The sequence below is a fragment of the Pleurodeles waltl genome, chromosome 5 (genome assembly GCF_031143425.1).
Source record: "Pleurodeles waltl isolate 20211129_DDA chromosome 5, aPleWal1.hap1.20221129, whole genome shotgun sequence".
NCBI classification, from domain to species: domain Eukaryota; kingdom Metazoa; phylum Chordata; class Amphibia; order Caudata; family Salamandridae; genus Pleurodeles; species Pleurodeles waltl.
Window position 1 is genome coordinate 1,180,255,494 of NC_090444.1, and position 25,062 is coordinate 1,180,280,555.

At 44.5% G+C, this 25,062-nt stretch overlaps 1 protein-coding gene across 2 annotated transcripts in view; it reads right to left on the reverse strand.

Moving 5' to 3' along the window:
* Positions 1 to 25,062, reverse strand: part of LIN28B (lin-28 homolog B) — a 507,166-nt gene that overhangs the window by 274,969 nt on the left and 207,135 nt on the right. For both annotated transcript variants that reach the window (XM_069235414.1, XM_069235415.1), the window contains exon 3: positions 16,338 to 16,522. In XM_069235414.1, the coding sequence (XP_069091515.1) occupies positions 16,338 to 16,522 (185 nt within the window). The remainder of the gene's footprint in view (positions 1 to 16,337; positions 16,523 to 25,062) is intronic.

Sequence of the window (25,062 nt, forward strand, 5' to 3'; positions counted from 1 at the left end):
CCTTGGAGGGATGAACTAAAGCAAAGAGTGACAGTCTGACTGATATATATATACCGAAAGGAGTAGAAGGACTTGGGGAAGCTCAAGTCCTTAGAACCAACTTGTCAGGAAAGAAGGTGGCAAAAGGAGAATTGTCTTAGAAGGGTCTGAAGTTGACTCTCACATCTAACTGACGTAATGGCGATGAAAAAGACTAAGATTAGAAGTCTCAAAGGACAAATATGCAATGGCTCAAAAAGGGTGCACATCAAGAAAGTGAGGACTAAATTCTAAGTCCACTGAGACATCACAAAGGGGAGACGACCGTCTGGGGCGAGTTCGCCTTTTAAAGCCAATCGTGGTGGTGGTGGTGGGGGGGGGGTGGAGACTGGGACCCCCCTAACCTGCGCAAATGAGCTGCCACCACTAACATCACTTTCATGAACACCCGGGGGGCACTGGTAAGGCCAAAAGGGAGCATGGTAAGCTGAAAGTGCTCGTGACCTACTGGGAATCGTAGGTAACATCTGTGGGCCGGCAAGATGGGAATGTGGAAGTATGCAGCTTGCAAGTCCAACGCTACAGTCCAGTCTCTGGGATCCAGGGCAGATAGGACCTGAGCCAATGCAACATTTTGAACTTCTCCTTCTTGCGGAAGAGATTAAGGGACCGAAGATCTAATATAGGACGAAGACCCTTGTCCTTTTCCGGCACCAGAAAGTAGAGGGAATAGCGACCTACTTCTGGCAACAGAACCCTCTCTATTGCTCCTCTGGCCAAACGGGCTTGGACTTCCTCGCTGACAAGCGCCATATGATCCTCCGATATCCAATTGCATGAAGGTGGCATGGCTGGAGGTGTCTGGAAGGGGAGGGAGTAGCCCCTTTGGACAATCTGGAGAACCCACCTGTCCGAGGTAATGGATTGCCATTGGGGCAGGTGATGGCGGATTTTGCCATCAACTGGTTCCTGTTGTACCCACGGACTAGGAAGGTTTGGAGGCGGAGGTGCACTGGGCGACCTGCTGGCTTCCTGATCCCCGGGAGCATGGGATCCCGTGTCCACGGCCGCACATAGGCTGTACAGCTGGCGCAGGTCGATGGCCAGGGGGAAAGGAACGCGGCTGAGTGCCCCTTCCGTAGCCACAATAGAGGTGAAAGGCAGACTACTGGGTCTAGGAGCAGGCGCAAATCCAAGGGACCGGGCCGTGGCTCAGGAATCCCAGCATCAAGTCCGCCTAGTCTCCAAAGAGACGTGTGCCATTAAATGGCATGTCTGTCAGAGACTGCTAGACATCCCCTAAGAAGCCAGATGTTCTCAGCCAGGCGTGGCGTCTCAATACCACCGTCGATGCAACCGATCTGCCAAGAGAGTCGGTAGTATCCAGTCCACAACGAATCATGAACTTTGCTGCATCCCTCACATCTGTTGCTTGGGAAAGGACATTCTGGGCTTCATTTGGAACTCTAGGCAGCACTTGCGTGACCGTATTCCATAGAGCATGGGAATAGCAGCCCAAAAGGCATGTGGTGTTCAAGGACCGCAGTGCTAGACTGTTGGAAGAAAACAACTTCTTCCCCAAGTTATCCAGTCTTTTTGATTCCTATACGGGGGTGTGGCGGGGAATGCACCCGATGAAGATGAAGCCTGGATGACAAGGCTCTCAGGCATGGGGTGTTGGCTGAGGAATTTTTGGTCTTTCGGTGCAGGCCGATGGCGGTGGGCAATCGCTCTATTCACGGGAGCCCCTGTTCTGGGTCTGGACCAAGTACCCAAAAGGATGTCTGTCAGTGTCTCATTAAAGGGAAGAAGGGCTTCTGATGTGGAAGACCCCGGCTGAAGCATGTCGGTTAGGCTATTAGGTCAACCTCCACAGAAGGTAGTCAAGGTCCAAGACCTCAGCCGCCCTTCACACCACCACAGAGTATGAGTCGCTCTCCTCCGTAGCCACAGTAGGAGGAGAGAGCATACCAGTGTCAGGGCAGGTGTTCAGACCATTGGCATCACCCATATTCCGCACCCATTCCATTTGGGGGTCAAGCTGGTATTCTAAAGGGTCCAGTGTCCCCTCCAAACTCTCCCCGTATCCATACCCATAAGCATAAGGGTCTGGATTAACCCTGGGCCCAGGATAGCCCATAGAGAACTAAATCGATGTCGAGCAGCGTAGGTCCTGTTCTGGGTCATCAGTTATGAGAATGGGATCGGCGTAGATTGTGGGCCCAACCGACATCAGGAGCATTGAAGTCTGACCCAACACCGGGGAAGGTTGTTGTGGCACGACAGGCGTCGGGACGGATCAGAGATTGGATCCGGAGGAGACCTCCGGAGCCGTGGCCGAAGCCGACAACGTCGAATCCGAAGGGGCCCCCACCAACTCACCTGTGCCCAAGGGCGCCAAAGGGGGGGGGGGGGGGGGGGTCTTCCCAAAAATGAGGTGCATTGCCTCATAAAACTCTGAGCTGGGCAGGGGGGGGCTCTGGCTCCCGGGAAGTCGGGCAAGCGCGGAGTGGACCCAGATGAAGGCTTTGAGGACTGAACCCTAGAGCATCAACACTCTTCCTGCACCGCATCATCCAAGCGACGGGGTGCAGTCAAACAACGCTTGTACTCGAACTTTTTCTCATGACCCGAATGTCCCAATGACTTTGAAGACTAAGAGTGGTGGTGACTTCGCCGCCGATCGAGACCTTCCTGTCGAACGAGATCGTGAGCGCCGCAGAGTCGAGTGTCGGGCTGCCATTAGCTATAGGGACTGCTCCCTCAAAGCTTTGGGGTTCATGGCCTGACACTTGGAGCATGACTTCGGGTCGTGATCACGCTCCAGGCACCAAAGACACACCAGGTGCGGATCCGTCACCGACATCTTTCAGTAACAGGAGTCACAGGGCTTAAAACCGGTCTTGCGGGACATCCCTCGACGCATCTACGACCTTGTAAAAAAGAATTCAACAAAAATATCGTAGCAGTCATAAAGTGACTGAGGTACCTCTCTCCAGATTTGCACGTAGGCTGGTGCCGAAAGAAACTGTCAGCGCTCTGGGGTGGTGCCTATATACGACCGCAACATAATCACGGCGAACGTGATGCCAACGAAGCCAGTGGAGTCGACCGACACCACATGACGGCACACAGAGGTACTACTCAAAGAAAAATCTCCAGATCCAGACTGACGCCTGGGGGAATTCAAAGGTAAGGAATCTGCAACTAGAAGTCTCTACCAGATTTATAGTGTTCGCATGGTATGTTTGCTTGTATCGTCTCATCGATAGGGGAGGCAGGTGGGTCGCCTGTGAATCAAGCCAATTCTTCAAGCTGCAAAACTACTCCTACTGGTAAGTAACCATTTCGCTTTGCAGCTTGAATCTTTTCTGGATTCACATGTTATGCATTGATTTTGGGTTCAAGATGAGGTAGAACTTGTAAATGGATGGTTTAAAACTTTTTGTCCCACCTGTGCTTCTCCATTTTTCTGTACATCAATGCAATAATGTTTTGTGAACGTATGTACTGATGACCATGAGGCAGTCATGCAAATATCTTTCAATGGATGTTTGGTGCTGGAAAGGCGATTGTTGCTCCATTCGTCCTTCTGGAGTGTGCTCTTGGCTTTCATTCTAGCTGGTTGCCAGCCTTCTTGTGAGACATCTCAGTCTGTTTTATCCATCTTGCAATGGTCCCCTTTGTAACTGGTTCTCCCATATTGTTGTTGACAAAGGAAACAAAAAGATGTTTCCCTTTTCTGATGCTCCTTGTTTTTTCAATGGAATACATTATAGCTCTGTATGCATCCAGAGCGTGCAAAGCCCTCTCTGCTTGAATTTTTAGATTTTGGAAAAAATGTGGGTTATTTCTTGTAACTACCCTGTCCTTATGTATTTTAATATATGGTTCCTGTATGGTGAGTGCCTGCAGTTCACTTCCTCTGCGTAGTAATGTCACTGCAGTTGGAAAGGATGTTTTTAATGTAATTAATTTTATACTTGCTTTGTATATTGGTTCAAATGGTTCTTTTATTAGTTAAGCGAGTACCACATTGATATTCCATGTAGGTGTTGCTGCACTCCTAGTTGGTGCTATCCTTTCTGCCCCTTCCAAAAATCTTCTGATCACGGAGGCTGTAAATACACTTCTTACGTAGCCTGTAGTGTAAGCTAAAGTTGCGGCAAGGTGTACTTTCGGCAAAGCTTAAGTTAGTCCCTCTTCCAGAAAATGTGTTGCATATCTAACGAATGCAGTTTCTTCTGTTCTGTTTTGAATTAAGTTGTATATTTGGGACCAATATTTGATTTTTTTCCATTCGCCTGTGTAACACTGTTGCTTTTCTTGCTTCTCTGAGAACGGCCATTGACTTCTCTGGGAGTCCTAGGTGACCAAGTTTTAGGAGTCATGCCATTAGGTCCAATGTATTTGGTTCTGGGTATAGAATTCTTCCCTCTTGCATGGAGAATATGTCTTGTGTCAATGGTAGTTTTTAGCATTTCTTGCGCTATCTCCATGAGGTCTAAATACCGAATCTGTCTTGCCCACTTTGAGGCTATTAATATGAGTGTCATTTGGGACTGTTTGCATTTGTTTATCACTCTTGAAGTCAGTTGTCCAGGGGAAAAATCATAAGCAAATTTCTCTGACAAGCTTATCAACATTGCATTCCCTATGGACTGAGGGTATGGATGCCTGGACGCAAAATACTGGCATTTTGTGGAGCTGTGAATAAGTCTAATTTCGGTATTTCCCACCTTTGGAACACTGTCTCCAATACTGTCTGCTTTAGCTCCCATTCGTGTGAAATGGATGCTTGTCTGCTCAGTTTGTCTGCTCTCATGTCCGCTCCTAATCGATGTATTACAGTTATCGTTATCTGTCTTTGAATGGCCCATTTCCATATCTGTGCCATCCTTGATCGGGGGGGGGGGAGGGGGTGCTATTTTGTTCCCCCTTGTATGTTTAGATAGAACATTGCTGTATTGTCCGTCTGTATTTGTAATGATTTCTTCCACAACTGCTGTTGAAAGACTTTTTACCCTTCCGGTGCTGGGGACAGAAAGGTTCCATCCTCAGGCAGTCATCGTGTGCTGAGGTCGGAAACTTTCTGTCATCATCACATGACCACCAAATCCGCCTGCTGTAAACAGTAGAGGGATTTCATTTTTAGGGTCGAGTCTGCGTTGCATGCGCTCGTGCATGCGTATCACAGCGAGACGCTTTAGGGTTTAGAAAAGGGCTCAGAGCCCTGCCGACGTCACGTCAGTGTTTTCCATTGGTTCGTGGCCTTGCCTAATAAAATCTGCTTGCTTTCATTAGTCGAAGGCATGCATACGTCATGCCTTGTACGGTGGCTAGCCCTCCTCGAGCGCATTGACCAAGTACAGAAAACATGCGAGGCTCGCTGTTTTCTGTCCGGCTTGTGGACTACTTTTTTCTCTAATTTACTAGCGCGATTTCGCTTGGCAGAAGTCGAGCGCTTTACATAGTTAATTGCACTTTTTCGGTTACGTACATAAATGCACTTTTGCCCATAGGTGAAAAGTCGGGTTAGGAGTTTACAACGCTACCAGCTCTAACATGAACAAGCGCGAGACCCGTTGCATTGTAAATGCTTGTTTGTTTTTTTCACCTCTGAAGCTAGGAAACAGCTTCCACTAGCCACCCGAGTTATTTTTTTGGTTTCAATGTAATGATGATCTTTCAATGTAATGATGATTGCGAGCAAGACACACCGTCATTACACTGAAAGTGAAAGCGAAATGAGTCACTCAGCTCATTTCACTTTCACTGCTTTGATGCTTGCCGGGCTATTTCAGACCCCAAGCACCAAAGTACACAGGAGAGGTATTGTTGGAAAGCGAATTGGTACCTTTCCCAAGAGGATCCCTGCTAAGACATGGCCCTTAGAGGAAGTGGGGGTAGAAGGGGGTTCCACTAGAAACCAGGGATTTTAGAAAATATAAGTTAGGGAGAGGCCCATTGGGCAAGGACCGCTACCCATTATAGGGTGATTAGTTTGCTCGTTTACTGGCCCCTCTGGGGCCAGAAAGCCCACTAAACGGCAGCGATTATTTTTTTGTAGAGGTGGGGGAAACTGCATTTCTGCTTCCCTGTGGACTAAAGCATCTCATCCCAATGGCAGGCAAGCAGGTATTTGATTCTTTTGGGTGTTGTTCTTACAAATTGGCCAGGAGGGTTTGACTTAACTCCCACTATCATCCCACTTGCAATGGTGAACAGCTGCACTTTCTGGTCTTGGGTAGGCTGCCACCTGGAAAAACCTACCACGACCAGACAGTTCTGAAAACTAGACACCTGGGCGAGTCCATCCCACACTATGTTCTTACCCACAAATCCCAGCAAACCTCAAATGCTGACTAACACACATTTTTCTGCCTTACACTTCTATGAAAATTCCGGAATCCGCAAGAACCCTCAAAATCCCTACCACCCAGCATTGCCCCACTTCTGCCGATAAAAATGCTGCACCACCTGTGTGATTTGTGCCTAGTGCCAGCATCAGGAATGTATCCAACCTATGTCATGAGCAGTCCCCAAACAAGGGCTCCCATTGCCCTTGGTTTGAGGAGTACTTGTCACTGTCACTAGGCCCAGCCACACAAGTGAGGTACTATTTTTATTAGGATACTTTGGAGAATGCCAGGTGGAAGGAAGTGTGTGGCACTGTGCAGATTCCAAAATTTTCCATCACAGAAATGTGTGGAAAATGTGTTTTCTAATCAAAGTGTGAGGTTTGCAAGGGATTATGGGTAACAACCAGGTGCGAGCCACACAAGTCGCCCCATCCTGGATTCCTCCAAGTGTCAAGTTTTCAAAAATGTACATTTGTTTGTTTCCACAGGTGCCAGATGGGCTAGGGCCTAAAATACACAGCTACCCACTTTGCCAAAAAAAGGGTCAGTTTTGTGTGTAAAAATGTGATGTAGTTTCCTGTTGTTGGCACTAGGCCTATAAGCGCAAGTGTGGTACCATTTTTAGTGGGAGACTAAGGGGAACACAGAAGTGTAGAACAAGTGCTATTACCAATTGTATTTCTCTGCATGTGCACCTTCCAAATGTAAGACAATGTGTAGGGAAGAGATACTTTTGAAATGTACACTCTAATTCGCATGCTAGTATGGTTACCCACAAATTCAAAGATGTACAAGTAACCCCTGCTTCTAAAGTCCATATCTAGTGCCCATTTCGGAAATGAATTGCTCTGTATCCAGTACACAATGAAAAACCATTGCCAAGTGCAGTTCAGTTATTGGCTCTGGGTACCATGAGTTCTTGGAAATCCCACAAACTCTATATACCCCCGAAACCAGAAAGATCTAGCAGAGGTAGTGATATATCGATTTTGTGAATCGGCCATTGCAATGAGAAGTTACAAATTAAAATGTTGTCATCACTGCCCGTTTGTTCTACAAATTTTCAATATTTTTTTTTATTTCAACACTTGGTATCTTTGGGAAAAACTTGAAGGATCTTCGCAAATGATCCCTTGCTGAATTTAGCATTGTGTCTAGTTTTGTATAGCTTTCCGGGATCCACCATTGGTTTCTACCGTTAACTTGAAGGGGGTTGAAAGCAAAACAAAAATGGGCTATGTCCCAGTAAAATGCCAAAACTATGTTGAAAAATTTGGTTAACTGATTCACGTCTGCCTGTTCCTGAAAGCTTGAAAGATTTTTTTTTTATATATATATTTTTTTTTTAGCACTGCAAACCCTTTGTTAATGACCACTGCGGGGGGTGGGGGGATGGGGGGTTAACAGACACTTTCTTCTTCAGCACTTTTTCCCAATTTAAAAAAAACCACAACATTTAGCTGTATTTCTCGGTCTCCTCAAACCCTGGGTACCTTTAGAATTCCCAGCATGTTGGGGGGGGGGGAGGAAGCAAATTTGGATGGATACCTTAAATGGACAAAAAGTTATGAGGGCCTAAGAACAAACTACCCCAAATAGCCAAAAAAAGGCTTAGCACTGGAGGGGAAAGGCCTAGCAGTGAAAGGGTTAAGGCTTGGAACACTTTATTTTATTTTTTTAATGTATTTTATTTTATTTATTTTTTAACTCCAACAGCTTTATATGTTGGACTGCTTCCTTGGGATTCCATATTTCTCTCACCTTGAGCTTCCCCATGTGTGCTCCCCATCCAATATGTGAGGCATCTTTAGTAATGGTCATTGTTGGACCTGTTATCATAAATGGGTGTCCTGTGGTTATATTTGTCTTGTTCTACCAGCTCATCTCCTCTTGTATCCTTTGCAAAGGATCCTCCCAGGTCCCTGCTGCTTGTTACCATTGCCTCTCTAACCATTCTTGAATGGGTCTCATGTGGAGCTTCCAATGTTGTATTACTGGTATGTATGATGGCATCCTTCCTAATAGCTTCCCCACTTTCCTCAAAATCACAGACTGACCCTTCTGGTAATAGAAAGCTTCTTCCGTTGATACTTGTACCATCCTGTCGCAATGGAAAACTTTATCCCGAATCATGGTTATTTGCGCTCCCAAGAATAGTTTAGGATGTACTGGTTTTGCCAAAAGATTTCTCTATGCTTTTCGTGAATCCCACCCAGTCTGTGTTGTCACTACTGTCTTTATGTACTCCTTGGACTTCTGTATTGATTTTGGCACTTACCATCCAGTTACTGAAGTATGGGTAGACATGTTTTCCTTCCCTTCTCAAATGTGCTACTACTACAGAGAGACACTTTGTGAATAACCTTGCCGCCAACTTTATGCCAAACAGTAGTACTTTGAAATGGTAATGTTTTTGGCTTATCACAAGGTGCAGGACTTTTTTGTGTTTTGGGTTCATTGGAATGTGAAGATATGCATCATTTAGATCTACGGCTGCCATGAAATCACCCTGCTGGAATCAAGGGGTAACCTCTTGCGAAGTTGTCATCTTAAAATGTCTGCGTCTTTATGAATTTGTTTAGAAAATATAAGTCTTGTATAAGTTGCAATGTCTTACAAATGTTGAGTAGACTCCTTGCTTTTTCTCTGAGGGTTATTCCTCTAATGCTTGTTTTTTGTAGAAGTTCCTTTCCTTCCTGTTGCAGATACGATTTTTCTTCTTTCGTGTGTGTTTATGGACACATGTTGGTAGATGGTCCTCCAACACTACAAAATATTTGTGTTGTATTTTATTGAGTACGCACTTGTCTGATGTTATTTCCCTCCACTCCTAGAGGAAGTTTCCAATCCGCCCCCCACCCCACCACTGGTGTTGCATGTGGGAGGGTGTTCCAATTTAAATAGCCACTATGATTGTGTTGCCGCTGCTCTTGGTGGAAGGCTTCTTTCTGTAGCTCATCCTCAAAAGGACTGCCTTTGTGATATCTGAAATTGCCACTGTTGTGAAGTAGGCTGCGTTTGACTTGTGCTTTGGAAGCTTTGCTGTGGTGTCCCAACATGGAAAAACCCTTGTCCTGTAGGTCTACTAGGGTTTTCCTCTTCTTGCCTGAAATGCAGTGCTCCTATAGACCTTGCGGTCTCATTGTCTTTTTTAATCAGCGTATCGTCTGCAGCCTTCCCAAACAGATGCTCCTTGTATTAGGGGCTGTTAGCCTATACTTTACTCTTCAAACATGATATTCGTAGCCGTGCATGGCAACTTGAAGTTGTTCCCATCACCATCTGTCTCGCTGCTGTGTCTGCTGTATCTAGCGCCAACTTTAGGCATGTGTTGGCAATGCCTTTCCCTTCTTCCAGTACTTCTTTTGGCCTTTTCTGATACTGCTCAGGTAGGTGCATCAAGAGCTCCACCATCTCTTCCCAGTTCTGTTGGGTAAAGTATGTCAGTTTGTTTTTCTCCACTGAGCTCCTCTTTGAGACCGTTTTCCCATCCTTTCAATTATTTTGCTTTCCCAGTTTGGTGGGAGGCCAAATGTGTTAGGGATACTTGCTCTCTTCTGGGCTGTGGCTACAATAATTGAATCCGCCAATACACTGCCCTGGATGTATACTGGATTCTTGGAGGAGTGTTTGCACTTCTATACCATTATTGGAGTTACTGCTCAGCAGGTTACTGGCACCTTAAAAGCCTTTCTTCCTGGGTCCATGATGCTCGATAGCACAGAGAGGTACTGTACCTTGTTTTGTGATGGTACCAGAGTTTCACACCAAAAACCATGTTTTTGTTTTTGTTTTTTCTTCTCCATCTGGATCCCATACCGTTCAGCTGCTTTCTTGACCAGCTGATTATACCTGGTCAGATGATTTGAGTGTGATGGTCTCGACAGGTATGTGTTGATGGCTTCTTCAGGGGAATCAGCCTTGAGGTACTGCCATTTATCTTCGATTCCTTCGTAGCCTTCAACCTCTTGGTATATGCTCTGCGCCTCTGTCTCCTATTCTTCATAGAAGATCTCTTGTTCTTCCTCCTTTTGAGGCTCAGGTGTAAGGGGTGGTTCGAGTTCCCCTGTATTTGTCCCCTCGCTCAACACATTTGTTGAAGGTTTGACGGAATCCTGAAAACCTGCATTGCGGCGACAAACGCCTTAGTTTGAAATATAGTTGGCATTTCGGCTTCAACTCTTCTTTTCTTGCGCTCTACTTCAAGTGCGTGTTCTTCGATGACGTGAGTTTGCGGAGACTCTTTTTCGACATCAAGGCTTCTGCTGTTGTAGCTGCTGTCTTCTTTTCTTCACCTGACTTTGTTCTCCCTTCAACCTCAACATTTTTCCAACACTTCTTCCACCGGCAGTATCCTTCGAATGGGACCTGAGGGCTTCTTTGTGCTTTGTCTTGCCTTCGGTTGTAGAGATCTTCGGCGGGTGGCTGACTATCTTTCATAAGTCTGTTTTCCCACTTGATCACCAGCATCATTTTCAATGTTACCTGTCTGTGTTTTTCTTCCTCCTTTGGTCTTGTGTTCTTTTTGATAATGATGTATTTTTCGACGTTTGGAGTCTTCATAGTCCACTTCTTCTGTGGCGTTATCTTCCTCCTCATTCAAAAGTCCCAATTTTTTAAGTGAAGTAGTGTCTTTTTGACCCTGCATAGTCTAGTGTGCACGCCTTGGCTTGTCTCGAGTCTTTAGCGTCTTCATTTTCAATTCGGCGCAGGTCTCGCAGGAACCTGAGTCGTGGTCCATAGTCAAAGGTTGCAAACCTGATGGCTGTCCCTGTGTGCAAACTTGAGGTAACACTGTGGGTAGAAATGGAACGGCGTGTTCGCCATCTCAAGTCGAACAGGGAGCCTCGTGTCCGAGCATTCTGTCTTTTTCAGCTGAAAGAAAGAAAATCCACCTACTTTGTGTCATCAATATGACCTTCTTCAAGTTCAGAGTTTTTTCACTGCTACCATTCGACAAAAAGCTCTTACTTCTAATCCTCTTTAAGTTAGAAATCTTCCTGATCCTTGTCGATCCAATAGCAGATTAAAAAAAAAAATATGAAGATGGCGACTAAAAGAAAGGCTTCTGGGGAGGGCGTATGACATCACAGGAGGATGGACCAAGCACCAAATGGTGGAAGTCGTCGGGTGGAATTTGTCCCCTGATGTAAATACGGTCAGATGGAAAGGCTTTGTACTTTATTGACCAGGAGAGTGATGATCCAAGTTTGTGCAGGGCCTTTGAAATTACCCTCTGTATGCTTATCTTTAAGCATAGTGAGATACTGGTTTGATTTATGTGTTGTAGAGAGAGACTCGAAAAGGAGTCCTCTTTCAGAGGTTCTTTATGTAGATGGACGTCATGGTATGTTGCAGCCCTGCCAATAAGCTCCTGATACAAAGTGGAGCCCATCAGTAGAAGAAGGTCTAGCTGGGTATAAATCGGGAGATGTGTCCCCTTGAGGATCAACGTAATATGCCGTCCAAGGATCAGAAGACAGAAATGTGGTATCACATGTATAATCGTCTATCCCACGCCCACCTGAGTGGGGGGACCCTTGAGGTGTAATATCTGAGGGATCACTTTGACAGTGTGGTGGAGGGGGTGAAGGTGGTGGAGGGAGTGGTGGCGGTGTTAAAAAGATGGGGGCTTTGTCTAAATTCCTCTTTTTCGATGGCACCAGCAGATCAATGGCTTCACCGAAGTAAAGTTAGCACTTGGATGACGGTGGAGTAGTGACCAAAGGTTTGGTCAGGATGTGCCCCTTTTGAGGCTGTATGTATATTTACCTTTGGCAGGCATAGAGTTTCTCCTGCAGTTTATGGCGAATCGGTTCCACTGGAGTGCCAGGCTACGATATTGGAACTGGTTTTGAAAACTTCGGAGCTGAGATGGATTTGTGTTTCAGTGCCAAAGTGCAAGGGGCGTGTCTGTGCTGAAGTAGTCCACTTTGAGGGTTTTGGCTGATGTTTTGGCAAAGAGGCCACGGGGGTCCAAAACGATTTTTCAGTGACGGCCCTGGCCTGTTGGCAGTAGTGACCCGGGAACCTTTTGGTTGGTGGAAACTGATTTTTTTTTCGATTGAGGAACAGGGGTTTCCGTGCTCACTGTATGGTGACCCGGTAAAACATCCTGCATCTTGAGACAGATCTCAAGCTTAGAGTTGCGGTCCTCAATTATAGAACACCTCTTCCTCCACCGTAAACGTTTCAGGGAGTTCTTGTTCCTCTTTCTTGGCATTGTGGTGGCCGAAAATGTTGGGAATTTCCTTCGATGTCTCTTGCATTTCTTTACGACATACCCAGCATCTTGGTGAGTCTTAGACTGAAATGAGCAGCAGGCTTCGCAATCCTCCTCCCGGTGTTCCGGAGACAAACATCGGTTGCAGACCTCATGGAGATTAATCTGGAGTTATTTAGCATGGCAGTTCGCGCAGAAACTAAAAGTTGTCTATGCCATCTGCAGGGCATTCTCTGATGAAGTAGGAGGTGGTGGTGGTGGAAACATAGGCCCTCGAGGGCGAGGACTGACAGGCCGCTGATAAAGTGCACTGATCCGACAAGCAATCATTTTCAGAAAGTTGATACACATTTGAAAACGATACAGATGAGGGTAAGGGTGAAGCACAAACCAAAAGGAGCCTGAATCTGCGTCAACCCGGAGCACAGGCACACACGACCGAACCGGATAGCGGAAAGAAAACAATCTAACAATCGAGTCTATACCCATGCGCATTATCACCAAGCAAAGGAGTCACTAAATTGTGACCCTAAAGACTTCTTCGAAGAAAAACAACTTGAACACATCTGGACCCACACTAGATGGCAGAAGTGTGCAAAGCAAATGTATCTACAGCCACACATGCCATCAAACTGACCCTTTCCCTGATTGGGAGCCAATGCAGCCAGGCCATCAGTGGAGAGATGTGAAACGATGTTGCAGGCCACTTGCTAATCTGGCACTGTAATTATGAGCCAGTTTTATCTTATAAATGAAACTGGTAGGAAGCTCAATATAGATTACATTATAGTAGCCAAATTGCAGCAATACAATCCTGGGCAGTTATCGATACCGAGGAATCAATTAACATTCCCAATTTATTTTATTTATTTAGTTTTACAACAGAGGTTGAACACAATGCTACTGGGCCAGATGATTTTTTTTTTGGAGGGGGTGGGGTCATGGGAGCCGAAACAGTAATTACATTTGCAGGACAGAGGATTTCAGTTTTTCAGCCATTCAAGTTTACAAAATTGGCATTCACCCAAGGCTGAACCTCAGTTACACAATTTCCCATGTTACCTCCAGCTAAATTAGAAACTTCTTTAAATTGAGCAAATATATGGGCATCATCTGCATACAAATAGCAGGTAATCAAAAGATTCAATAAATATATGTTAAATATTAAGGACAAGAGAATGGAGCCCTGAGGCATGCCCCCAGGGTAGGGACTAGCCAAAGAAGCAAAGGATGTTTGTGAAACCTAAAAGGACATATTTGCCAGAAACTCTATGAGCCAGCAAAAAGCTAGACCAGAAATTCCAATTCCAGCAAGCCTTTTAAGTAGGATACCATAGTCAACAATGTGGGATGCCGCTATGAGCACTAGGGGAGCCAGAACAGTGGACACATCTGCTGCCAGTCTAGGATTATCCAGTACAGAAAGAACTGCAAGTTCTGTGCCATAACCTGAATAGAAAATCATCAGGGTATGATGGAGAAGGCAATTGACAGAGACAAAGCTGAAGAGCTGTTGGAACTGTTTTTTTTTCAGGGAGCTTACCAAGTAAAGGCAGTTGAGAGATGGGCAGATAATTGGATATCACCTCAGGATTCAGTGAGGGTTTTTCAATTAATGGAGGGTGTGTGGGAGGGGGTGTTCTGAGATTTCATGGTTAACTGAACCCACCCTTTGGATACGAAGGAGTTAATGACTATGGACCAGCTAGGTCAAGCGTCAGATAATCTTGCCGAAGACCTGAAAGAGGTTCACTAGAGGAGCAAGAGGCCTTACGAAAGGCAAGGATGTGAAAGCGAATAATTTCAGAAAGGGGTAAATTTGTTTATCAAAGGACGATTTTGAATATGCTCAATATCATGATGCATCAATTGGAATGGTTGGATAGGGAAGTAACAGACGACTGGTTGGAAGCAGTTTTCTGCTCAAAACAGTCAGCATCTGATTGCATTTCTCTGTGGTCCTTGCAACAGAGGGATTGGAAAGAAGAGTCTTTCAGAAGTCTTATTGTTGAGCAAAATTGTTTTGGGGAGGTTTGGGCATTATCAATTTTGTTACAATAAAAACTCAACTTTTTTTTTTATAGTGCTCTAGCAATTCTGGTTCAGTCCCAATCATTCTTTTTTCACAGAGAGACTTTAGTCCTTACGTGAACTCCATGTCAAAGCTCTGAGTTTCAGCATGATGAATTTAAGATCTGTCGTTTATCAATTGTCAGAAGGCTTCTGTTTCAAACGAAACTCTTTCAAAGGGGTAATATTATCAGCTGCCAAGTGTAGTAGATTACAATCAGTGCTTTAAATGGGCCGGTACTCTCCGGTACCGAGTACCGGCACTTTTTTTATTTTGAGAGGGAGAGTACCGGCATATCTGAAGAAAAACGTAATACTTTTAATTGGAGAGTACCGGCACTTCTCAGAAACAAGCAGGTACTCTATTACAGAGTACCTGCACTTCTATTTTTCCATTTAAAGCACTGATTACAATACTGATCAATCAAAATAGACTTACAAGTGGATTGATAAATAGCCCTAAATGAGGTTGGGGGGGTTGGTTTAACTAGCATAGTGGGGTGACCTACCAATTTCTGCCAATTGGAGAAGGCGGGAGTCTTATCTCTAGCCAATAAACATTTCAGAAAAATAGAGGCAGGGGTACTCCGAAATTACTGGTTCAAGGCACTGGAAGAGGAGGAAGCTTAACGCAGTTAAGCCAGTTTCAGCAAACACTTGAGAGAATTCCCATGTATGTGAGTTGTAAGCTAAGAACCCATTCTGAGGTCAAATAGGAAGAAAAGGTCAGGACCATGGAAATTTGCAGTAGGGTGGAGGGGGGGTGGCTGTGTCTGGGTGTAGTCAGAGGCCTGGGGTTAAAGCCTCAATGAAGGATCACGGAGCTTCATTCTAAGGACTTCCAAAGCAGGGTGGCAGATTAAAATGGTCTTCGTAGTGTTCGGGACTCTGATAATAAAGGCCTTTGTGGGTGATACTGGAAGACTGCATAAGAGAATACTCCTTTTACCTTATAAAATCATAGGTTAAGTCATACACATTTCGGTAATAGCAAGCATATTTTAATTGCAGTCCAAGATAAATTCTCTAAGCGACATGGCATTCTTAAATGACAAAGGTACATTAAGAATAAGAAAATAAGGCATTTTAGGTCCGACTTCAGTATATTAGCAGATATACTGCTACTATTCCATGTACCAATACCAAAAAGGAGAGACAAGTTAATTGGCTGATGCTTTTCCACATGCATTGTTTTTTCAAGTCAAGTGGAAATCGTTACAAAGCCAGAAATAAGAAAGATATTAAATGGCTCCTCATCCCTGCTGAAGGGATGCGTATTAAAGGGCACAGAGGAGTGTAGCTTTGCTGTGTCAGTGATCCAAGCAATGTGGTATTGAAGACCATTTTATAAGGAACTAGTAAACAAGAAGTCGTGTTTCATACATTGGTGGCAGCGTTTTTGTGCTAAACATTGATTATTTTAAAAGTGTACACGTTTACGAGCACTGGCACAATGCGCCATAACAGTTTTCCACACGAACTGTTTTCCCAACTGCGTTCCGAAAGACATTTTACAAGATGGGAGTAAAGTTACATTATCAAAACGGTAAACAGAGTTATTAAAGGACTACATTCCAACCACTAGCAAAACGTGCCGGGTAAAGATTAACTCTTAAGATTTCCTGACTTAAGAAATATGCTGGGCAACGTGCATCTAACTTCTAATGAAATTACTGTGCAAATGGAAACGTAGAAAACTTTACCTATCTCCCTTTGGCTTTCGTTTCTGTACAATCTTCCCTTTAGGCCGTCGCTCGCTTCCTGAACAGGGGTTGCCACCGGGGCCCGTTACCCGTATTGATTCAAAGCCTTTGGAAGATTTCTTGAAGGTAAATTCAACTGGTTCGCCTTCTTTTAGGCTTCTAAATCCTTCCATGTAAAGCTTGCTCTGGAAAGTAAAACAGAGACAATGGCTATTGATTTCAGGTACAAACAAGTAAAAGGTGTTATGTGCAGTCTTTATTTTGAAAAAGCAATACACTGAAATAACCGAAAGAAGTAGTGTTTCTTAATATCTTATAACAAACACAAAATAAAAGTCTAACTTTTACGCGATCTTCGATAATTCCCAGGTTAGCAATTTTCCCAAAACAGCAACATTATTTTACGGTTTCATTTAGGACTGTTGCTTAATAGTTCTTTTTTCTATACTTTAGTATGTTGCCCAAGTGGGACTGGTATGCCCAGAAGGGGTCCTGTGTACACAGTCACTGGACACAAGCTCTACCCAGCTGATGAGCCCAAAACAAGGGCAAAACCAGTCCTGGGCTGCTTGTGTTCCAGTTCAGGAAGGACCAGGCTTGGCTGTTTAGGCTGAACCGTTCCTACCCGAGCAGGGTCAAGACTAATTTGCATATAGCTGGGTCCAAACTGAGGTGGCATGGTGTGCAAAATAACAATAGAGTTGGATGAGGTCTGAGTAATTAATTACTAGCTGCTGAGATTAATTCAAGCATTCCATCCATCACGTTTTGTATTCCATAGTTTGAAAGTGCCATTGCACTGTTCAGCCTAGCATGTCGCAGGGAGATAGGCAAAACTTTAAAATGACAAAATAACTTTAGGAACATCACTGTATACTTTTATACAGTATGTAGTTGAGCTCTCATACATATAACCCTAGTTATTCTGGCCCCATAGAGTCAAGGTAAACTTGCCTCATCCAATTGTACTGTAATGTAAATGCAGTTACGGGGAGCTAAAGAACATTAAGGGAGGGGAAGTATGCTACACCCTAAAGCAGCTCTCTTTTGGAAGATTTTTGAAATGCAAAATCACGCACTCGCTTCACACACACCTAATGCAAAATGTTGCAACCAAAAAACAACGATGTGTCTGCTTACTAGAGGATAGGGTAATCAGAAGCTTCAAAGACTTTCTGACTTTGGCTTTCACAATTGTACAACAAATGAGACTTGACAAGCAACTCTCACTCCGCTTGAGACAGATCCTCCATGTGAACACAGGATTCACTTAATATCAACCAAACTATTGGCACTGTTGACGTCCCATGACAAATACCTCAATGCAGACAAAAAAAATTAAACAACTGTCTTCTACTGTCGCGTAGGCTCTCATTATTCGAATTAGACTACTGGATTTGGAGCTACAGAATCGCCCGCGGTGTGGGAGACCGAGTCTGACCCACTACGGGTGACACCTGTCGCTCCAATCCGGGTTTTGTTCCGACTAACTAGCAGTGCCTCATCTCTACCCAAGGGCAGGGATGATTGGGCAGCAGAGCGCATGACAAAACTGATTACTCAGGTCTCATCCGTTTCTCTCAGTTACACATACACAATGACAATCAGAGGCAGTATATGTTTTAATAAGGTTTTAATGAAGAGACTGCATCTTAGATAGCAAAGCATGGGATGCAATAACCAGGACGATACAGCATGACAAGATTAAAATTGTGACAAGAAGAGTAAAGCATAGAAATGATGCTACCATATTGTCACTACAATCAATAGGCTAATTCCTACCTAGGCTATAATAGAGCACAGCGTGTTAAGCTCTAATTCTGCCCTTCAGGTTCCCCTGGGGAGACATAATACCCCATACTTGAGCAAAGGCCTGAAGTCTGCATAAGCAGCTGTAGCAAAGCATTCAGCAATCAGCATACAGTCGTGGTTCTCTGGGTGGAATCTCCCTCTAACGTGGAAGGAACAGGGAAGTGTTTTTATAATAAAACAGCTGATGTTCTGAGAAAATGTCCCTACGTAAGGATGTGTTTTTTCTATGAGTGTCAGAGACAAAACTTTATACCACGTTCACCAGCAACCTATCTTACTGTAGCCTTGGAAGAAGCAGAGTGAGCAAGAATGTCTTGTTTGAGAACAGATGCTGGCCTAGGCAAAAACAGATATAGAAAATAAAACAAGAGCGTGAAAGTGGCTATTTTAACAATAATAAATGAAGCTGAATAAAAATATATCTAGGTTAAAGTGCACAGCAGCAGGCCTAGTATGCTACAATAAGGTGCATGGAGCTATAACTGAAATGGCTACACAGCACTACACTTCTGCGTGATCCCGAGATCTTAGGCCACAACGGACCTGTCAACCACAACCACCACTGGGGACATTTTTCAACAACAAGAGCCTCAATTAAAAACAAAGACTCAGAAAAACACTCAACACTGCACTTCACTGCAATCTTCAAGCCAATGCAATGCAAGCACAGACCCAATTAATAATCACAAATCCGTCTCCCGCAGGAACCACACTAACTTCAGTCTTTAGAATGAACCATGGGACAGAATTTGGCGTCCCCAATACTATGCCTAACTTGTCCTCTCCCCTTGTGGGGCAAACCAGACTACTGCTACCAGGTTTGCTTCAGCATTCCTCCTTCATAGGATTATGCTTTAAACCGAGTCAATTAATCTTTTGGCCCAGCAAAAGGATGCGGGAGGGGGTGGGGGGAAGGCATCAAATTATACAAGTCAAAATTAATACAACAGTATGGCCAATGTGGCCACACAAGGAAAGCTCCAGCCTGGACAAGTCCAAAGGTGTTTATTACAAGTTAATAAGCAGAACAACCAAAACTATTCAAAGCAAGACAGTACAAAGGGAATCATCATAGGTTGTCTAAACATCCTAAAGAAATTCAAACAAACTAACATCGACAAGACAAGACATTTGATTAATCCCATACACAAAAGTAATAAAGGATTCTGAAAAGGCGGAAACAATCGCTATCTAATTTTAACAATCATTTAGCTGTTAAATCCTACAATTTAAGTAAATAACCTGGGCCAGGGACACCCCTACGAATCAACAATCTACGTAACGTGATGGGCTAAATACATGTGGGTAAAAAGGCTAAATACATGTGGGTAAAAAGGCAGAAAGCACAAAAAGGACAAAAAGAATTTGGAAAAAGGAAGTGTGGGGCAATAGGTTACTAACTAAAGTGAGCAAAAAGTAAGTAAACAAGCATTGGCAAAGCCAATAGGTCTTGCCTATACAAGAGGTAGTGACATTGTCAAAGTGTTTTGCCATGCTTACACCAGTGTGGCTGCTCTTTAGCATGTCTGAAAGATAGTGGCATGGCAGAGTGGGGAAGTAGCGTGTCCTAGAGTGGATACTGGGGAGTAGAGTGTCAGAGTTGAGTAGAGTTCAGTGGCAAAGAATATCGTAAAGTGCAGTGTCGTGAAGTGTGGTGGAATAGTGTGAAGTGGGTATAGACTCATTGAGGTAATGGGGTGAACTGGACTGGAGTAGCGTGGGATGGACTTAATTAGGGCTGATGATGTGGATTGGAGCGGGATGGAGTGAAATGGGATGAAGTGGACTGGATTAGATTGGAGTGGGTGGATTGTATTGAGGTGGGGTGGATTGGATTGAGTTTTTTTTTTTTTTTAGGGGTGGTGTGGATTGGCTGGAATAAGATGGATTGGAATGGGGTGGACTGGATTTGATGGGGTGGATTGTAGGGGATAGGACTGTAGTGGAGTGGGGTGGATTCGTGTGTAGTGGATTGAATCGAGTGGGGTGAATTTGATTAAGTTGTTATGGAGTGGGGTGGATTAAGGTGGATTGGTTTGGTGAAGAAAGGAGTGGGATGAGTGTATTGGATTGGAGTGGGGTGGACTGGACTGGAATGAGGTGAAAGATTTCAGTGAGTGGATTAGTTTGGACTGGATTGGAGTGGGCTAGGTAGAATTGGAGGGATTTGATTGTAATGGTATGGACTGTGGTGGATTGGAGTGGGGTTGATTGGACTAGAGCGAGTTGAAATGGATTTGAATGGGGTGAAGAGAGCTGGGTAGGACTGGAATGGGTTGGATTAGATTGTAATGGGGTGGATTGGAGTGGGGTGGACTTGGGTGAGGTGGACTGGAGTGAGGTGGATTGTGATGAATTGGAGTGCTGTAGATTGGAATGCTGTGGACTGAGATGGAGTGGGTTGGATTGGAGTCGAGAGGATTGTTGTGGACTGCAGTGGAGCAGATTGGAGTGGGGCACAGTTTTGGAATGGAGCAGGCAGGTTAATTTGGAATGGAGTGGAACAGATTGGAGTGGTGCGGATTGAGTGCAGCAGATTGCTTTGTATTGGAGTGGAGCAGACTGGAATGGGATAGATTGGAGTAAGGCAGATTGCTTTGGATTGAAGTGGGGAAGACTGATTTGAATTGGAGTGGGGTAAATTGTTATAGATTGGAATTGGGCAGATCCTTTTGGATTGGAGTGGGGCAGATTGTTTTGGAGTGGAGTGGGGCACACTGGAGTGTAGAAGATTGTTGTGGATTGGAATGGGGAGATTGGAGTGCAGGAGAATGTTTCAGAGTGGGGCAGATTGGAGTGGGCAGATTGTTTTGGATTGGAGTGAAGCAGATTGGAGTGGGGCAGATTGGGGTATGTCTGATGGTTTTGAATAGGAGTGGGGCAGATTGTTTTGTATTGGAGTGGGGCAGACTGAAGTGGGTGAGGTTGTTTTGGATTGAGTGAGCAGATTGGAGTGGAGAAAATTCCTGTGGACTGGAATGGGACAGATTGGAGTGTGGCAGATTGTTTTAGATTGGAGCAGAGCAGACTGGATTGGGCATATTGTTTTGGATTGGAGTGGGGCAGATTGTTTTGGAATGGGGTGGAATGTGGTGGATTGATTAGAATGGGTTTGACTGGGGTGAGGTGGATTGGACTGTAGTGGGCTGGTTTGTAGTAAGGTGAATTGGAGTGTGTAAATTAAAGTGGAGCGTACTGATGTAAGCAATTTGTTTTGTGTTGGAATGGAGCAGACTGGAGTGGGGCAGATGGTTCTAGATTGTCATGGGGCAAATTGTTTTGGATTGGAGCAGATTGGAATGTGGCAAATTGGATTGGGGCAGACTGTTTTAGATTGGACTGAGGCTGATTGTTTTTGTTTGTAGTGGGAAGACTACTCTGGATTGAGGTGGGGCAGTTTGGAGTGGGACAGATTGTTCTGGGTTGGAATGGGGTGGATTGTGGTTGACTGGATGTGGGTGGGGATTGATTACATTGGGGTGGACTGTAGTGGGGTGGGTGGAGTGGAGCAGGCTGAAGTGGGCGGATTGTTTTGGATTAGAGTGGGACAGATTGTTTTCGTTTGTAGTGGGGTGCATTGAAGTGGGGGGTTGGACTGGGGCAGACTGTTTTGAAGTGGGGCAGACTGGAGTAGGGAAGATTGTTTTGGATCACAGTGGGGCATACTGGAGTGAAGCAGATTTTTTTTTTTTTTTTTAATTGAAGCAGATTAGAGCGGGCAGATTATTTTGGACTAGAGTGAGCCAGATTGTTTTGGATTGGAGAGAGGTAGACTGATTTGGGTTGGAGGGGGGAAGCTTGTTTTGGATTGGAGTCTGGTGTATTGGGAGTGGGTACATTGTTTTGGATTGGAGTGGTGCAGATTTCAGTAGGGCAGATTGTTTTGGATTGAGTGTGGCAGATTTTTTTGCCTTTTAGTAGTGCAGATTGTTTTGCACTGGTGCGGTGCATATTGTTTTGGATTTGAATGGGGTGGATTGTGTTGGATTGGATAGACGTAGGATGGATTGCATTGGGGTTGGTGAATTCGATTGAAGTAGGGTAGATTGTATTAGTCTGGATTGGTGTGGGGAGGTTTGGATTGATGGGGAGGGGACTGAATTGGTGTGGGGGGATTGCATCAGTGTGGAGTGGACTGAATTTGAGTGGGGTGGATAGTGGTTGATTTGAGTGGGATGAATTGGGATTGAGTGGATTAGAGTGGGGCAGATTGTTTTGGATTGGGGCAGATTGTTTTGGACTGGAGTAGAGCAGATTGGAGTGGGATAGATTGCAGTGGGGTGGGCTGGGAGGATTGGAGAGTGCCGGATTGGGCTGGATTGGATTGGAGTGAGAGGTTTGGATTTGAGTGGTGTCGATTGGATTGGGGTGGGTTGGATTGGTCTTGAGTGGATTGGATTGGATTGAGCAGGGTGAATGGTGTGGGTGAGGAGGGGTAGATTGGCGTGGAATGGAGTGAGGCAGATTGTAGTGGGGTGCTCTGCACGGTTATGTGTTAAAACATCAAAACAAAACATGAGTGCAAAGTGAGAAAAAGAAGACTTGGCAAAATAAAAGTAAAGAGTTAACTATAGAAAATAAATAACTTTGCAATTTTTGATTGGCATGCTAGGCACGTTTTTGCCAGTCACACTACTTCTGTTTGCTAGGGACTAGAAGTTAAAAAGAACAATGTAGTACTTTAAGTAAGGTGAATCCATCAGTGCTTGGTTCCTTCTCCATAGAAAGGAACAGAAATTATGTCCGGCCTGCAGTGACCAATTACAAGGCTGTAAAGAAGAGTGCCACGCAAGCCAACAAATAGTAGGCAACAGGCAGGCTCCAAGCCCTTAATGTTAACAAGAGTGTCACATCTTTCACTATGCTGAGCCCACCTTGCTACCAGCATGCATCTAATCTCGCCACGGTTTATAACAGTCTATTTGACATCACGCTGCATCAATATTTTTAAAGAGCACAGAAAACATTGAGTTGTCCAGATCTGTAATAGCACTGAATACATGCTTACTAATTGATACTGGTATTAAAAGTACCTCGAGTCGCAGTATTGTTGCTTCAGAGCTCTCAGTTGCACCTCAAAACAATGAAAAGGGGAAGGCAGTTCCAATCTGGTCATACCTGGCCAAGACTGATGCCACATCCTAATCCTCAGTCGCTCCCAATGGCTGTGCCCTCTATTGTAACACCGTGTGAGTAGTTTGATTTTAAGCACCTCCTTCTTGACACAGCTGATCACGGGTCCATTTTAAGACTGCCAGCAAAACAAAATACCCACCGTGAGCCGAAATGTCCTGTCCTTCCTCTCTGCTCAGCACTTAATCACACTAAAGCATCTGTCCAAAACAATCTTTCCAAGCCATAGCGCTTTAATGCACTGCCATACAGTGTTGTACAGCACCAGCGATGACCCTTAAACGCACCCAACAAACTGCTTGCTCATACCACGAGCAAGATGTTTGGTTTAATTAAACCACCTGACATACCCATGGCTCCCCCTTTTCCAGCAACCATAATCCTGGGTTTATGAACTCTAAAGGCTATACCACATGCCTTTCAACTACCATTCTATAGTGAATGCACATTATTAAGGCTTTCAGTGCACCACTTTGCATTAGTACTTTGATTCATATAATGCATAAACTGTCATGTATAGATGAGCACTGTGACATGAGGGACAATACAAACATTTCTGCTACTTCTTATCTAAACATTCAAGTGGGACTGATGCAATCAATAGAGGAAAGAAGGAGAAGCCGAGAGACTAGCCGATGGGCAGACGAAACCATAACCAACAATACAATCTAAAGGACTATCATACCTATCTTCCTAAAAGTGTGTGTATATAAATATATATTCACTAAAAAAATAAAAAACAATGTTGCAGGGATGTTATAGTTAGGTTCTGATTTTAGACACTTAAAACAACAGGAATTCAGCAGTTATAATTACCTCAAGAAAGTATAACTTGTGTCCTATGGTAACTATAACTCGCATCCTTGCCATGCACTGAGGGGACTGAGTCCATCCACGCCATCAGAAACTGTCAACCCAATTCCTGGCTAGCTCACAGTGCCTCACCCAAACTTAATCTGTACACTCTGTTCAAGGCTAGGAACACAGTAGAAGATACCATAGTACTTGTGGTGCCAATTTGGAGGCAGCTCCTAACATCTAGATAGATCACTGCCTAAGAGCTTTGACTAACACAGTGTGGTTTATATAAAGAATGCACTGACTGAGGTGTCCGAGGAGTACTACAGTTGCGCCCATTTTGGGGTGAATCGTGTGTTACACATGCTCTGCTGGTGCCGATGTTCCAGTTTACAGAAAAGGATTGCCATCTACACTGCAGATCGACTCCCTGGTTCAACTCTCCAGGTATGGGGGCTAAGGCCCTTGGATTGGGCGAAGGCAGAAGGTCCATTCACTATGCTCTCAGCATAGGGTTAGTGATAGGTAGGAAGATCTAGAAATAATTTGCCATGGTTGGACTGTTATCCTTTTCACCAAGTTCTTAATGCTGGTAATGTTGCTTTGCTTCATCTGCCTAATTATCGCTGGTCATTCTTCCTATGCAAGAATGACTGTTTCAATAAAAATATTGAAAAGTTATCTTGTATCTCTTTTGTATTTTGCCTGGACATGCATGAGTAAGAAAACTAAACAGTAAGATCTGTTTCCACAATTCTATTGGGGATCAGAGTGTCATGTTCAGGTTGCCGTAATCCGCTTCCACACTGATAAGGTTAGGAGTTTGTGTGAGGCACTGTGAGCTAGCCAGGAACTGGGTCGACAGTTTCTGATGGTGTAGACGGACGGACTCAGGCCCCGATTTATACTTTTTGGTGCAAAACTGCACCAAAAAGTTCAGCACTGGTTTGCACCATTTCTGTGCACCAGCCGGGCACCATAT